The sequence below is a fragment of the Lycorma delicatula genome, chromosome 4, assembly GCF_047948215.1.
Source record: "Lycorma delicatula isolate Av1 chromosome 4, ASM4794821v1, whole genome shotgun sequence".
In the NCBI taxonomy this organism is placed as follows: domain Eukaryota; kingdom Metazoa; phylum Arthropoda; class Insecta; order Hemiptera; family Fulgoridae; genus Lycorma; species Lycorma delicatula.
Genome location: NC_134458.1, coordinates 20,392,075 through 20,408,400, shown reverse-complemented (window position 1 = coordinate 20,408,400; position 16,326 = coordinate 20,392,075). Strand labels below are relative to the sequence as shown.

Here is a 16,326-nt window from a genome sequence, read left to right as displayed (position 1 = left end):
TTCTTTTTAAAAAAAACTGCAACTCATGATCAATCATGGGAAAAGGAAATGAAATTTTTACATTGATATCGCATACAACTTAACATTTCCATGTGTATTTATTTTTATCATTACCACGTATAACAGCATTCTTTTAATATGAATGTATTTATAAATCAGTTGATAGATTTCAACAATTAATTGTGATTGATTAATTATAATTTTTTCAAACAGAAATCTTTTCCTTTGCATTTAAACCTCTCCTTAAACAAAATTTTTATACGTTGTTATTATATTGTAGCTATGTTGTTATTACGTTATAAATTTTACACAGTTGCATTCAAAGAAATTATTAAAATATTCAGTAGTCTCAAATAAAACAACAATCAGTAAATATAATAGCATTACTCTCTCTCTCTCTTTCTGTGTGCGCACATGCACTTTATTTAAGTAAATGATTCTGTTTACAGTTAATGGTAAAAATAATTTTATCTACAGTTTTTCAAGGCATTTATTAACAGGGAGGCCTCAAAAGATACTTTCTATCCATTTTAACTCTACAATTTCTGGCTACTGATATGAGGCCGCAATTTACCTGTGTTGATGATCATATTTGACTGTATTTACCTGAAAAGGATAAAATTGTAAAATTTTGCTTATCATTATTATTAAATCAGTAATTTTCAAATATGGGATTTACTTAAAATAACCATTTATTTATTTTTTATGTTATAAATTTACTGATTAAATTCCTGATGCTTCACCAAATGATATGCACCTTAGTTATTTTTTTTATGGATAGATTTTATGGCCTGGTAAAAACTTATGTGGGATTATAATAGCTGTTTATCAAAATTATCTTATGAAGTTTTTTCTTTGACAAATTTTGTTTTTAGTGATATAATGTGATGAATCCTCTCCAATGGTTGATTATTTCTTAGATTCTTTTTTTTATACATGTATTACAGCAGACAAAGGCAAACAATAACAGTGCAATGAAAGTAACTTATATTTTTTAACTGGAAACAGAATACCCCCATCAGTTGAATTTGAAATTCTGTTATGGTTTGCATTCTCCTCCAATTATTTAAGCAAATTAAAAATAATTTCTTTAATTTGACAGCTCAATTTTCTGTTGGCAAATTTCCTAGATACACGATTCACTGCAATATCAAGATAGTTCGTTTTATATGCATCACATGTGACATTACGTATAGAATATGAAAATGGGTGTTAATAATTGAGTAATATTTTTAACAAATATATAATAACACGTAAGTGATGAGATGACAGCACAGAAACAGAACTGCACCAACTATAATTAATGATAGGTTATTTTACCTGTTCTCTGACTCAACTGCTTTATGACTGTCAACATTTGAACAATAATTAAAAATATAAAAAATAAACATATAAATGAAATATTGATAACAGTGTATATACCTGTAAAGAGAAGTAAATTTTACCAGCAGCGGAATACATAATCAAAGGAATGGCTAATGCATAGTACATTAGAAGAAAAAACTCATAAGCTTACATCTCATGTAGTGGACGGATATGAACATGTATTTTCTACATTAAGAAATTATTTCTTTTTACAAGATGAATTTAAAGATATAATTAAACTACATCCGTATAAATATATTATGTATGTAGCAGTAAACATGTTAAAGAGTGATATAAAAAATTGTATATATATATATATATATATATATATGTGTTCAATATATAGGATGTTCAATTTAAACAGAGGAATCAACAACTAAATCAAACTAAATGCAAGTTTTTGTTAAAGTACATAAATTAGTGTGAGGTGGGTAAAATAATGGAGAAGAAGTTGGCATAACTGGAGGTGAAGTGGGAAGAACTGTTTCATGCCTACAGATTTGAATATTACCAGTTTCTATTGAGCATTGGTTTTTGTAAAAGGTTTCATAATCGTGTGAAGTTATTTGTTAAAATTCAGTTAAGGGTTGAAGAACATGTATTCATGATGGAAAGTTGTACAGAGATGAAATCTCATGTTGTGTGTAGGCAAAAGTTCAGGGAGAAATTTGAAAAGGAAGCACTAGTGAAAAGTTTTATTTAGAAGTTAGACAAAAAATTTGGTGAAACAAGTTTGGTGATACACCAGAAACATGCCTGACACTCATCAATTTTAATGATGCAGGTTGTATAGGACAGTAAAGCAACAGTTACAAGATATCACAAACCTTTGTGGAGGCTAAGCCGGGAAAAGAACATTTCACAAGGTTCAGCCCATACTGAAGTGAGGAGAATGCTGAAATGTTATCCTATTGAAACCAGATTTTCCATGAGCTAACTAATCCTGATTATACTAAGGTCAACGATTCAAGAACTTCATTAGAGGCAACACTGGCAATTTAGATCAGGTATTTTTCACAGATGAAGCGTGATTTCACCTTGGTGGGTATGTTAATAATCAGAACTACCACACCTGAGGTACTAAAAACCTGCACATTTTCTTTGAATTTCCCCATGACCTACAAAAAATAGGCTTATGGTTTGTGGTTTCAAGATGACAAATAATAGGACCCTTGTTTTTTTTAAAAACTGTGAATGCTGTCTACCAAAAACTTATCCAACAGTTCATCCCCTTACTGCAAGAGGATGAGTGTGACTGCTGGTTGCAACAGCACTGCACCACTTAACATACAGCTTGCTCTACTATGGAGATGCTACAGGATTTTTTTTGTCAAAAAATCATTTCTAAACGACTTTGGCCACCAAGATCCCCTGATCTAATTAGTCTAGACTTCTTTGAGTGAGGTTACTTAGAAGAAACTGTTTACAGGAACAATCCACACTTTGCAGGAACTGAAGACATTACCAATGCCATGTAGGAAACAGATGGGGTGTAATTAACAAGAATAGCCAGAGACATGGTCATACATGTTGACAAGTGCCTTCACTGTCAACAGACAAATGGACAGACTTCATTTTCAACACTTTCTGTAAATTATTATGTAAGTGTTTGCAAATAAGCTATTATTTATAAACTAAACTAAATTATGGGGCCTCTTTTAAGCTGAACACACTGTATGTATATACATACCAATGAGGTATCCCACACCATTCATAGTGAAATGGGTTTTTTTACTCACAAATAAATTATTCTTTTTTAATTTAAAAAAAAAAATTGTGCATATATTTATTATAGTTGTATACCGATACAGACGTGTGATGGCTTTCTTAACAAGGTTATAATTATATACTTGAAAGAAAAATCAATATTATTAAATTAAGCATAGTATAATTACTACAAATCTGGTGTAAAAGTATAACACATCAGCTTTTTTATACTTCTATTTTAAAGTAATAAAAAAAATACCAAAAAACAAAAAAAATTACAAAAGTATATTTGATTACATATAAAAAAATATTTTTTAAAATACTTTTATTTAACTAATATTAATAATAACATTAATAAAAAAAGGAAACAAATTAGAAAAACCCTCTAAAAAGTAAAAAATAAGAATTAAATCAAATTGAGAATTTTAAACAAAATATAATATATTAACAAATATAAAAATGCACTGAAAAGTAAAAAATAAATTATATAAATATCTAATAAATAACCAAAAAATAAATCTAATAATTACTAAATTTTAAAGTTAAAAGTAATAAAAATATTTAGTTAAATAAAAGCGTGGTGCAGTTTTATAATTTAAAACAACACAACATTTATTTTTACAACTAATCTTCATTTTCATTTTCAATAACGACGCGAGGAGGCGGAAAGGTCTGCTGGAACCTCTCCAGTTGAGACTGACTAGCTACAAGTAACAATCTGGGAAAATGGACCCGCTCGCTTCCTTTGTACGTGTTCTCACGTAGTTGAAGTTCATCTTCAAATTCTGCTTGTAATCTACGCCAAACTGAACGCACTCTTTCCGCTAAAAGTTTCATTTTTATTAATTATGAATTTTTATTTAATGAATTAATAATTATGATTACAATTATAATAATGATAATAATTAATAATTTTTCAGATTACCGTCAATATGTAATAACTTTGTGCAAGATTTCTAAATTTTATTTTTTATTTTTAATCTTATTAACCCTTAAAGGTCATCTCGGTGCAAATTTGAACCATCAAAGAATTAAAACTCGAGTTATTTTATTACAGATAAATAAGGTATATATATATATACTAAACAACCTCATTAAACAAAAAATATATTTTAAAATACAGCAAATGTCTATAAATACTTATTCAGAAAGATTGTTATAAAACTGCGCCATGCTTTTATTTAACTAAATATTTTCATTACTTTTAATTTTAAAATTTAGTAATTATTACATTTATTTATTGGTTATTTATTAGATATTTATATAATTTATTTTTTACTTTTCAGTGCATTTTTATATTTGTTAATATATTATATTTTTTTGTTTAAAATTCCCAATATGATTTAATTGTTATTTTTTACTTTTTAGAGGGTTTTTCTAATTTGTTTCCTTTTTTTGTTAATGTTAATATTAATATTAGTTAAATAAAAGCTTTTTTAAAAAATAATTTTTTATATGTAATCAAATATACTTTTGTAATTTTTTTATATTTTTTACTTTTTAGTCTTAATGAACAACAAACTTTTTACACCAAAAAAAAAATATTCTTAATAATATTTATATCTGAATATAATTGTTTGTTCAAGTTTCTTTGTTTATTAAGACTAAAAAGTAAAAATATTTATTTTCACACATCGAAGTTACATATGTGTATCAAATTTCAATCATTTTCATACGATAGTTCATGAGAAATGAAACTTTTCAAATAAATGCATGAATTTAGCGTAAGGGTAGTGCGTGGGGGCAGGTCATATCAAATTCTGACACCATAGTGTTGTATTGTCGTCGTAGTTACATATGTGTACCAAATTTCATTGATTTTCATATGATAGATCAAAAGATATAGCAGTTGCAAGATCTGATTATTCCTAAAGCTAGTTAAATAAAAGCTTTGTTTGTTTAGACAAAAAAAAAAGAAAAAATATTTATTTTTACACATCAAAGTTACATACGTGTATCAAATTTCATTGATTTTCATACGATAGTTGATGAGAAATAAAAATTTTAAGCAACATGCATGAATTTAGCATAGGGGTAGCACGTGGGTGGATGGGGGTGAGTCATATTCAAATTCTAACACTGTAGTATGTATTGTCATTGAAGTTACATACGTGTACCAAATTTCATTGATTTTCATACAATAGATCAAAAGATATAGCAGTTGCAAGGTTTGATTATAACTAAAGCAAGTTAAATAAAAGCTTATAAAAAGGATTGCAAAAAGGTGGCTGTATGAGTAAAAAAAAAAAACAGAAAAAGTTAATGAACTGTGGTGTTATTATTAATATATCTATATATTTTCTGCTAAGATCATCATAATTTTTATATCAAGTACAATTATCTACCGATAATTATGAAGAAGCTAAGAAAGGTAGATTAATTGTACGTAATATAAAAACTATAGTGTTATCCAGATACTGACTAACATTATAAAATAATGTATTTAACTTCCTGAAACATTAGGATTGATAAAATGGAATGATAATTTTGAAGTTATGTCTCGCCTTGTAGGCAAAAAAATCCAGTGAAAAACTGACCAATCATAATCACAACCTTTTTAAACTTATTTCATTCTTTTACAATTGTCAAAACATTTCTGAGAATGTTCTTTTTTCATGGTAAATATATTTTATGTAAAACTGAAACAGACTACTTCATTAATCTTGGTTTTTTCTGTTTATGTATATTATGACAGAAGGGATGAACCAGTTTAAGGCTTAACTAACCTTGCAGGATAAATTTATCAAAACAGGGATAAAAGTTTATGGTTAACTTAAAATATTCATAGGAAACCCAGCCCCTAGTTTTACATATTAATTTATCAGGACACATTTTATAGAGATAGCTAATAAAATTATGTCAGATGTATTTTTCTTGTTTTTTACAAGTAATTATTATTTTTTACAAATCTTGAAAGACATACTTTAGACTCAATCTTCATGGAGAAAATGCAGTTACACATGGCACAGAATCTACACTGTAAATAAATTAATTTAACTTACCTAAATATGTTACATTTTTTTATGTTTTTCAACAGAAAAATAAAATGCGTCTAAGCAGAGGAAATAACCAAAATGAATTATTTCCTCTGCTTAGTTCTCAAATCTTTTCTTAGTAACAAAAATATATCTTATGATTTAATGTTAACTCAAAACTAGATATAAAATTATGAACGATTACTCAAAAATATTATCACAGGCTTGTCTTTATTAAGAAATAATATATATATATATATATATATATATATATATATATATATATATATATATATATATATACTACTGATTTTCAATACACAATTAATATACATTTAACATACATTAATGACATGAAATAAAATTTTTGGATGCCTGTCAAACACAAGTTTTACAAGTAGTGCAGGAAGAAATTTGCATTTTCCCGATCAAGGGATTAAAGAAAACAATTAAAGCTGATATTCAATACACAAAAATTAGGGGAGGGTAAAGTGACAGATAAATGGATTGAAATGTTCCATAGAAATTACATATAATAAACAACAATCAAATAATATTATCATTAGAAAATAAAAAAAAAATGTGTGTGTATATATATATATATATATATATATAAAATTTTTACATCATTTCCCTACATTTTTTCAAAATTTATAATAATTTTAAATAAATACATAAATGAAAGACAATTTATATCATTTGTTAAATTACACTTTTCCAACATTACATCATGAGGTACTTTAATACATCATGATGTATAAATATATGAAACTATTTGTATTAGAAGTACCTTTTAAGATAGATCGTACTTTCATCTTAATATAATAATATTAATATGTACAAAGCATAGATATTATCTTAATTTCATCCAGTATATTAATTATTAAAGTACAGTAAAAACATTTCTCTCTTTTACGCATCATAAGACAAAGATCAACTTTATTTTTACATAATGGCCAGCATTAACAAACTTTTGCTGATATAAATACATTACATTTAGAAAGACAAAACTGTACGCTGATTAAAGCATTAAGCTTTTGAGGCAAAACATGTATTAATTAATAACAAATATTCTTATTAACATAATTCATATACCTAAATCTATGAAGGAGGGAGAAAGGAAGCTATTAAAACTCTCACAAAGAAAAACAAATTTTTTTAGAATTATATGTGAATTATTTTAATTGTGTCTGCCAATGATGCAGGGATGCTGCATCACGGCAGTCCTACGAAAGCAGTAATATGATAATAAAATATGTAATTCTTAGTTCTATACATGTACAAAGTGATCTATCTAATCTGTGTTCCTATATGTCCACAACACATATATTTAAAACGCCTGTTTAGAAATTCTGATTATGGTTTTCCAAAAACAATATTTCCACTTCATATATTAATTCATCTAAATGGATATGACACAAATTTTTAAATTTTGACCTTTTTATTAAAACTGGGAAATATATGTTATTAAAATTTTTATTTAACAATAAAGTAGAAAGAAGCCTGTTCAGCAATGCTTTTTTATGCAGAGAACTTTGTTCTTTGCCAGTGACATAAAAATTTAACTGATTTTAATAAAATAATTTTATTACTTTATTAAAATTCATTTTATTTGAACTATAATCGCTATATTGAGATTGTGTTCAAAATTATTGAACCCGTTATTATATAATTATAATTATAACATTTAGAAAAAATAAACAGGCTATACATACAGCTACTGTTTGTTTTTACAAAAGCTTCTTTCCTGAGAAAGTAATGCCTGAAAATTGCCTAAAATTCCTGAGTTTAGACAGAAATGCACATAAAAATTATATACAATGAGGGATTACTATAATTTAAACTTTATAAAAAAAAAATGTACTACTTAACAAGTAAAATGAAAATAAAATAATTTTGTACAAAGAGTAAAAATTTTCCTTTAGGGCAGACACCATCACACTAAAAATGAAGCTAACATGACTTGATTTTTATTTACTGAATCGTTAACCTTAACTACTTCAACAAAACAATTTATTATTATTTGTTTTTTTACATAACTGGAATAACACCTACTAGAAACCATACAAGATCAGTTTAAACATTAATACTTTTGAAATGAAATGATGCTCTATAACAGTAAATATAAAATTAAACTGTAATTCATACATGAAAGAAATGATCTCATCACATATAACAAAACTGAATAGTAACCCAAATCTTGATCTGGTATAATTCACTTGATGCTTATACTATACCGTAAGCAGGATTTAGGCTCAATTCTAAAAAAGGTTAATGCAAAACAAAAACCATCATTTAACTCTGAATTATAAATATCAAACAATTTATCTGTTCTAACAGTGAGATAGAATTTTGATGATAAAATAAGAAATAACATCACAAATAATGTAATTTTGTTAAATAATATCTAAGACTGTAAGTGGTATAAAAAGTTTCACTATAGAGATAATGCTTCTTAAGCACACTAACACATACATCTTAACTTATCTGTACTAATTAATACTACACTAAAAAAAATACAGTAAAACTGTTATTTTATCACACTACATATAATATTCATTTACATAAAAATATACCAGATAATAAATGAAAAAAGAAAAAAAGGAGATTTCTGCCGTATATCATAATACTAAAACAATTTAAATAAAAGTCATATTTACATAATAATAATAATAATAATTCACTGTACAATTATATTTTGAACAGACAAGTACATATATAAATGAACACTATTTATTAAAATATAAATACAATTGCTTCATTTAATTTTTTTTCCTTTTTTTAACCAAAACTTTTATGCAAAGTTCTTAGTACTAATACTGAAATTCACCACAATATTAAAAACAAAATTAAAGGAAAATTATTTAAAATTAAAATTCTATCTAATTATAATGCTTATCGATTCCCATAACATAAAAATACAGATTAAAGTTCTATTTTTCAGTTATTTAGTTATAAAAATACAAATCCTTAAAACTGACATAACAAAATATTATTCCACACATCGGATTCCATTCCTCACACTAAAACCCCAAAAGAACCCTGTTGTAAATGATAAAATTAAAAACATACAAAAATAAAATTGTATGACTTACAGAATATTCCACTAAAATTATCATTTATAGGTACTGAATTTAATCAGAATAGACAGAACATGGCTAAAGATAATTTTAAAAGTTAGGGGATAAAAAATTATTTCAATGTTAACACATTGCAGATTGGTCGTGAGAATTCTCGTGATTTGTCTCGTTTTGTCAAAAGACCATTCACGAGAATCACCGGATTTTGTACATTGGTAACTCTCATGCAATCTCTTATATTTTACGTGAACTTCTTATTAGTTTTAAAGGTCTGTAGCCTTGACTGAATATTTTCTGAACATTTACACACGTATTTTGTTAATGAATGCCCATTCAAACTTGACCTTGAGGATGTCATTAATATCAGCTGTGTAAGAGGGGATTTACAGCCAGTCTAAAAATGGTGTCGTGTAAGTTGATGGATTTAAATCGTAAACACGACAACAAAAATAATGAATTATGCGAATTACTTTATGATTGTCAGATTGTCCTAGTGAAGATGATGACATGGATTCTAGTGATAGTAAAATACTTGTAAAAGGCCAGTGCCATTGAATATTAGTTCAGATTCAGGAACAACCAATTCAAGTGATGACCGAATTTAGAACCTTTTGAGGATATTCCAGATGTTAAGGTTGTACCTACTAATAATGAAAATATAAATGATATTATAGAACTAATTTTTGGGGAAGATCTTTTTGTTATAATGTGTAATGAAACAAACAGGTACCACCAACAAATGATAGGAGTGCATAGACAATTACTTAAAATTCAAATGGAAAGATATGACTGTAAATGAAATAAAAGCATTCTTGGGCCTTCTTTCAATAATGGAACAAGTACAAAAAGGGCGCATTATAGACTATTGGGCCACTGACTCTTATACTGAAACACCAGTTTTATCTAAAATTATCAGCAGATGTCGATTTGAACAAATCTGGCAGTTTTGGCATTTTAGTGACAATGAACAAGCAGGAAATAACACAGTCAGGTTGTACAAAATCACACCTCTTATTTCATATCTTCTGGATAAATTGGAAAGTGTTTATAAGCCTAAGCAAAATTTGTCTTTAGATGAAGGAATGATTCCCTGGCAGGGTAGTTTCAAACCTACAATCCTGCTAAAATTATAAAATATGGGTTATTAGTCAGAATGGTATGTGAAAGTGACACAGGTTATGTTTGTAACATGGAACTGTATACTGGGGAAGGTAAAACGACTGGAAGAAACTATTCTTTCTATCCTTGATTGTAATCTTGATTTGATTTATGGCACCACGTATACCAAGATAACTATTACAATAGTGTTTCAATAGATGAAAGGTTATTAGAAAATAAAACCAGGGTTTGTGGAACAATAACGGTTAATAGAGGTTTACTATGGCTCTTTAAAAGCTAAATTGAAAAACTTGAAAAAAGGGGAATCCACATTTGTCTGTATGGGTGATGTGCTTCTTGTTGGTTGGAAAGATAAAAGAAACATCAGAATGATTTCAACAATTCATGGTAGTCAACAGCAAACAACTGGTAAAAGGGAAAGAAAAACAGGAGATGAAATATCCAAGCCTGTATGCATTTTAGAATACAACAACCATATGAAAGGTGTAGATCGTGCAGATCAGTACTTGTCATACTACTCAATTATGAGAAAGACAAGAAAATACATTAGGAACTCTTCCTAATAAATTGTGGTCTTTTCAATTTATTCACGATATATAATTGTTTGAAACCACAAAAAAATTACATATAAGAACTTTCTTTTGGCTGTGGCAAAAAATTGGACATCAATAGTAAAGGAAACCTCACAAGACTCTGACTCACTGACAGTATTCGTCCAGTTCCTTCCCAATCAACCAAACATGCCCCATTTAGTGACCCCCTCATATAGACTGAATGGCGACAAAGAAACATGCTCTTGATGTTACTGTTAGTTCTGGAGGGAAAAAATATCCTACAAGAGCATGTAGAGTGTGCTGCAAAAAACTTAGAAAAGAAAGAAGGTACATTTATAAGTTTTTCCAGGTACCACTTAATAAAGGAAGCTGCTTTCAGAGGTACCACACCTTGAAGCAATACTAGAACCTCCCCTCATGATTTTCAGCACGTTTCGTGGAATTTGGACAATGTTGAGTGAAGATAGGATTTTTTTCTAAATACATGCATAAATTTAAAGATCCTGGTTTAAATGCCTGGGAACTAGGGTGAATGAAGGTCCTTTAAACCCGGTCCACAATGTATTAATTAGAAAAACTGAATACTGTTACTTCATCCGAAGTAACTGGCAATTTGACGTTATCATAATTTATTAATTACTTCATTAAAACAAATTATAAAAAGAAACAAAATACAAAAAATAAAACAACTTTAATTCACAAAATAAGCAAATTATCGGCACAGAAGTTATTAAAAATTAATGCTTTAGCGTCAATCTCAAAGATCTGGTCAGTAAGTAAATTAAACTCTAGCAACACGTCACTCTTATGTAACTCTAGAAGCATAAGTTCTATATATGCACCGGCAACATATTATAACAAGCAGAACTTTTTATCATAAAAAAAATTAGCCTATCTATCACTTTTCATTACCGAACATCATAGAAATGACTGAAGGATAAAACCTTTGATAAATCAGAACTATCAGGCAAAATTTGAGTCAATTATATTTCACATATTTTTGAATCGATATTTATATCTGCGATGCATTATTATGAGTAAATTATTGTATTATTAACCTTAATATGTCGATTGTAATACATTCTACATTATCTGTTTAAAGTACTTTAGTCTGATCAGGTGTTTTTGATCTATCCTTTCACAATTGACTGTGATATATATAAAATTTAACAGTTTTATTTTCTTGTAGGGATTTTTAAACTCATAAAATATCAATATAAACTAACACATAAAGCAAACTTAAAAAAAATCCTAATGAGGTAACCATGTTAGTAAATGTTAACATGGAACTGGAATGAAATGTGGAAATGTATACACAAATGAAATTTATATACTGTTGGATGTATACATTTATGCAGTATATTTCATATTACCTGTAACTAAATAGACTTAATTATTATATAATGAAGGTATATTTAATGACATGCGTTTAAATATCTCAAACCGACAAAAGCATGACTAAATATATATTAGTGGATAATTTTATACAGTAAATTGTGTCTGCTGATAGAGGGAAACTTCCAAAATGGTATATAAAAAAAGGACAGAACTGACATGGTAAATAAAAAATTAACATTACAAACAAAACAACATTATGCAATAAATAAGCATGTAGAAAGGGGGGGGGGAAGGCATATTGGCTGTAACATTTTACTCTATCCCTATTTTTGAGTCTTATATCAAATTAAAGGGAAATAAATACAATTAAATAAATGGAGAAAAAAAACCTGTTCTAAAAAACATATCATAAAAACAAAAGCATTCAGAAAACAGTTAAATACATCAGAGTACAGGATCAGTATTATATATCAGTTCTAAGCTATCATCATAAAATTTAACTTGGAAATTAAATTTTAACTCGCTGCTTTTACTAGTTCCTGGCCAATCATAAGTTTTTTTAATTTCACACAATGACTTTTTTAAAATTATAACTTTAAACAGACCAACAGTTGTTTGCTAAATGTATCTATAATCTAAAATTAAAAAATAAACAGATAAAATATAAATAAATCTATTGAGTTATACTGACAATAAAAATAAAATTTTACGTAAAAAACGCTGAATATAAAAATGATAAGCCAAAAATTAAATAGGAAATTACTAAATTTTACTATTTTGAAATTTCATCTGACAATTTATTTTTAAATAGTACACACAAAATAATAAAACTGATTAAAATTAATTATGAACATGAAACTGTACTGCAATATTAAAACACTTTATTTATTAAACATAACCTAAATCTTTGGCACGACCACCTTCAAATTTCACAAAATCTTCGTAGACACCTTGTATATATAACAGTCCACATAGACAAAGCCAAAGGAAATACAAACACAATGGTAAATACAGATTGTAAATAAAACATCTTTCACATTTAAATATATAAAATATCTGTGATAATATATAAATATAGTCATTATCTGTGAGCTATATGAAATTAAAACGACGGTCACACTGTCACGGATTCAATTTTTTTAGGTCATTTGAAAATAAATAAATAAAAAACTACACAAAATTATGAACTTCTAGAATCTGTACCTATATCACCACTTCTAGCATCTGTACTAGATTCTGACTGACTACCATTTTCTGATGAAGTACTACTGGACTGATCAGATAAAGGTTTCTTAGCTTTAGCTTTGTACTCGGTAATTACAACAGTAACATTGTTAACAGTCACTTCACGAGTCTGAGCAGAACTTCTGTCCACATTTTTCAATCTAGGCCTGTAACAAACAATTTTATCAAAATTTTCATAATTGTAACAACATGCATGATTATGTCTCATCAAGTCAAAATAGGCAGACTATTACTTTACATGTTTATATTTTTGAATGCAAACCAAAAATTGTAAGTTTACATTGATAAGTTTGAAATTTCATTTATTACTATTTACTACAATTTTAAATTAACAAGAATAGTGCAAATTGATCTCAGAAAATCCTCAATACATACAAAAATTTGCAATTTTTTAAACTCTAAAATGACAAGGCACTAATCTGACAATCTTATCATTTTAAAAAATGGGGAATAAGTTGACACATGGTTTCATTACTTATATTTTTAATACATATTTATTACATGTAAATCTGCTTTATGTATAGTATTCACTCATTATTATTACTTACGCAAAATTTAATCATTACTGTTGTAACTGAAGCAATATTTGTGAATGCCTTACCAGCATAAAAACATCCTTTAATCACTTTTTTAAACTTGCCTAGATGCAGTAAACATAACTTTCTGTAAATTTTTGTACCATATTTTAAATGTGATCAGAAAGAATAATTAATAAAATCAATTATTTATGTCTCATGGGCAGAACTAAAATAATTCTAGGAAAAAAGATTTGTAACATTTAAAAATTAGGATAATTCTAGTTTATAATTCCACAACAAAGCATTTTGCCTCAAATATATGTACAAGACAGGGAAATTGGAAATGACTTATCTAGAATTGATCACAAATTAGTTAAATAGAAATGAGAGCTTTAGCAAATGTTTACAATGAAGAAATAAGGTAGTCAGTAGATAACTTATTTGTAAAAAATGATGCAGCAACAATAAGGAGAATTTTAAATTTATTAAAAAATCTTTTTTTTTAGTAAGTTTTCCATCATAAGAATATTAAACATCCCCTTCATTAAATTTTAATCATGGGAGAGAATATCTATATGATGAATGGTTTAAAGTTCATTTTTGGATAAAATAAATTTTCTTATCCAACCTTACACACAAAACATCCACTAGATTGTGATGGGCAATCAAAGTTCAAAGCTTCAATGATTCAGACTGTTTATAAGCTAACTTTACACTTTTGGCTACAAATGCCTAATAATTCTTACTCTTTTAGTTGATAGTAGTTTTAATTTTTATACACAGGTAGACATTTTGATTTTCATAGGCATTGTTTATTTCTTAAGTTTTTTTTTTTTTTTTTATGTATTAATTTATCAGCATCTATTAATGGTTATTAAACACAAAATGGCCATCTAGTTTTAAATAATATGTAAAGTTTCTGTAAATTTTTTTTTCTTTTTTTTTCTAATTAATTACAATAATTCTTACAGAAATAAAAAGAAACCACACATTTTACACAAAAGTTAGATGAAAACACAGTTTACATCAGACAGTTAAAAAAATAATTAATATAAAATTATTAAAAGTTTAACACATTAACAGATTTAACAGATTTTTTAAAAAAAGTTACTTTTTTTAAAACAAGACTTAATAACAAATGTTATATTTAATAAAGATTATTAAAAAATATTTCAATAGATTATAATAAATCACTTCAGTAATATTTTAATTAGAATAATTCTGAATGAAACAAAATTATTTTAAAAACAATAAATACTTTCCAATAACTTTATTTACTTTTCTATCACATAAAACCTTATTTAAAAGGTGGTAGGTGAGTTTGTCAGTATTAAATATACTATTCATACCTAATGTACGTAGTCTTATACAGATAATCAAACAATAACACATTCACATGCAACTAAAATAGACTGTTAAAATTTCAAATAGCCTTAATATTCAGATAAACAGAAGAACTTTTGGGGATTTGGGAATTATCATAATAAATACAATTAATGTTATTCAATAGAAATGACACAGCCAGTTGCATAGAAACTTTCACAAAATTCTGGAGAAAACCCAGCAGAAAATATTTGAACTGTAGCTGTATTTTTTTGCGATTTTATTCAAAGTGGTAAAATATTATAGATTAATACCATAAGGTAAAATAAAGAACATTAATACAATGCTGTACCATGTGTTGGATAAAATAAAGACCTCTGCTTCTTATATTATCATCATGCTATTTTGAAAGTGTGTGGTGCAATTTCTAATAAAAATTTACTAGCTGATAAAGCTGATAAGATTGAAGGTAATATTGATATTTTAAGATTTTTTTTTAAATAACTTTTTGAGAATCTGTAACAATTAGGTTTTTAATTCATAAAATTTTCTTCTATGACCAATATATTTTAATACAATCTGCTGAGTTCTCCCAGAAAATAATGCCATATTAAAGTATAAAGAGTGCATGCATACAAAATAAATAATAAAACCTTCTATTCCTTGACAGCGTAACAAATATAAAATAAGCTCGATTTAATTTAGAACAAAGCAATGAAATAGGTTCTTTCCATGTTTGATTACACTGATTTTTGGAGCTAAGAAAATTGTTTTAGATTCTTGTATAAGGTCTGAAATTAAAGCGTTTGTTGAATGGAGATTTATGAAATTTATCCATATAAAAAGAAAAACGATTACTTTCAAATCGATCAATAGCAATGGAAAATTCAGTTTTTGGTGTTGAGGTCAATGTATTTTTTTCTTTTTCTGAATAAAAATGGATTGTAATTTGATAACCTATTATCCCTAAAATGAAACAATCTAGAGGCTGCAAATTTTTCAAAAATGTTTGAAAGGAAGGTGAACCAGCAGTCAGTCTACTATTATTAAACACAATATATATCTAGACAGATATTGATATTATGGAGTCTAGTTTGGATAC

At 26.9% G+C, this 16,326-nt stretch overlaps 1 protein-coding gene across 5 annotated transcripts in view; it reads right to left on the bottom strand.

Annotated features, from left to right (window-relative positions):
* Positions 1–6,356: 6,356 nt before the first annotated feature.
* Positions 6,357–16,326, bottom strand: part of RYBP (ring and YY1 binding protein) — a 29,934-nt gene continuing 19,964 nt past the window's right edge. For all 5 annotated transcript variants that reach the window (XM_075362468.1, XM_075362471.1, XM_075362469.1 and 2 more), the window contains one exon: positions 6,357–13,529. In XM_075362468.1, the coding sequence (XP_075218583.1) occupies positions 13,319–13,529 (211 nt within the window). In that variant the 3' untranslated portion in view covers positions 6,357–13,318. The remainder of the gene's footprint in view (positions 13,530–16,326) is intronic.